At 39.5% G+C, this 1695-nt stretch overlaps 1 protein-coding gene across 1 annotated transcript in view; it reads right to left on the bottom strand.

Moving 5' to 3' along the window:
• Positions 1 to 379: 379 nt before the first annotated feature.
• Positions 380 to 1695, bottom strand: part of LOC102255969 (cell surface glycoprotein CD200 receptor 1) — a gene marked incomplete at both ends in the record, with an annotated part of 25667 nt that continues 24351 nt past the window's right edge. Inside the window, one exon of the mRNA XM_005883054.2 lies at positions 380 to 503. Coding sequence (XP_005883116.2) covers positions 380 to 503 — 124 coding nt within the window. The remainder of the gene's footprint in view (positions 504 to 1695) is intronic.

Below are 1695 nucleotides of genomic sequence, written 5' to 3'. Positions count from 1 at the left end.
CCAGTAATGCCCACCTTTGCCCTGGCTCTCAGTTGTTAAAAAAGCTTTAATTCAGAGCAGGAGCTGAGAGAATAAACAAAATGTGCCCCAAAATGTACCAAGCTTTACCCAGGATATTGTAAACTCAAAGTTTCACACTGATGTCTTCTTTTTGTTTGTTTGTTTTGTTTTGTTTTTAATTTGTCTGAATTATTGAAAGTATTACAGATGTCCCCTTCCCCCCCCCCCCCCATTGATCCCCTCCACTCTGCCTCTGCCCCCTTTCAGTGCCTCTTCCACACTGTTCTCTGTCCATGGGCTATGCATATATGCAGATAAGTTCATTGGATAATCTGTCTTCTTTCTAATGGGTTTATATTTTTCAGTCTTCAGTTCCTACCTGCAATCATTTATCCTCTGGAAGTAGATGATACCCACGGTGACCAGGATAACCAAGAAAATAGAGGATTTCAGATAGAGTATGATCAGTAAGTGTGACACTGGAAATACCAGGATTCTCGCACCTTTAAACAGAGGGAACACAGGCAGGGGTAAGGAGTCATTTCAAGGATTCTTCTAATAAACAAATTAGAGTTGCTAGTTTAAAAGAGCCCTTTAAAATATTCCTAAAAGTTCAGATTATCATAATCAAAACACTTTCTAGGTTAGAATTTGAATGTCATTAATGTATCACTCTTTCATGACGGATTTTAGGAATCATGTCTGTGTTTTACACATAGTTGCTTTAATTATTTTCTGAATGAATAAGTGCAAGTAAGAATTTCTAATACTTCCCAATTTTATAATTTAAATAAAGAAAATGTGCCCTAGCCAGTTTGGTGCAGTAGATAGAGTGTTGGCCTGAGTACTGAAGGGTCCTGGATTCAATTCCAGTTAAGGGCACCTACCTCGGCTGCAGGCTTGATCCCTGGCCCTGGTCGGGGTACATGCAGGAGGCAACCATTTGATGTGTCTCTCTCACATTGATGTTTCTCTGTCTCTCCCCCTCCTTTCCACTCTCTCTAAAAACAAATGAAAAAATATCCTCAGGTGAGGATTAATTTTTAAAAAAAGGAAATATACTTTCTAATTTCTTGTGTAAATGTTAGTCCTTTGGGGTATTATTCTTAATATTTTGGACACTATCTAATAATACTTTCCACACAGTGAGGTGATTTTGTCACTGAGATGCTATAATTCTCCTTTTACTGGGGCATTTTATGTCTTCCTTTCATTTATTCATCTGTGAAATGCCCCCAGGAATTGTTGAAAAGATAAAATGGGACCAATTAGAACCATTATTCTGAAGTTTTTTCTCTTATAAAAATGAGAGCCAAAGAGAGTGTGAACTCTAAGTACAAGTCTGATTCTTGGTTCCAGCATTCTTGGTCATCCATTAAATAACCTGCTCAAATACTAAAGTAGAATGCTGTCAGACAATCTCCGAGGCACAGTAAGGGAAGAAGACGAAGACACATCACAGTCCTCAAAAAGCTCACATCCAATTGGAAAAGTCAGATCCATACAAATGAAAAGATAACTTACAAGAGAGCAAACAGTGCTAAGTGAGTATTATCCTAATATATAAAAAGTCAGGGGCCATCACGACCGAAACAAGCAGATGGACAACCAAACATAGGCTGCGTGGGGAGACAAGGCTGGCAGGGGGGCAGTTAGAGGTAACCAGGCTGGTGGGAGGGGGGGCAGTAAGGGGTG

This window comes from Myotis brandtii, unplaced genomic scaffold (assembly GCF_000412655.1).
Source record: "Myotis brandtii unplaced genomic scaffold, ASM41265v1 scaffold7581, whole genome shotgun sequence".
In the NCBI taxonomy this organism is placed as follows: Eukaryota; Metazoa; Chordata; class Mammalia; order Chiroptera; family Vespertilionidae; genus Myotis; species Myotis brandtii.
Note: the sequence above shows the minus strand (reverse complement) of the source record. Positions and strands in the feature narration are given on the sequence as shown.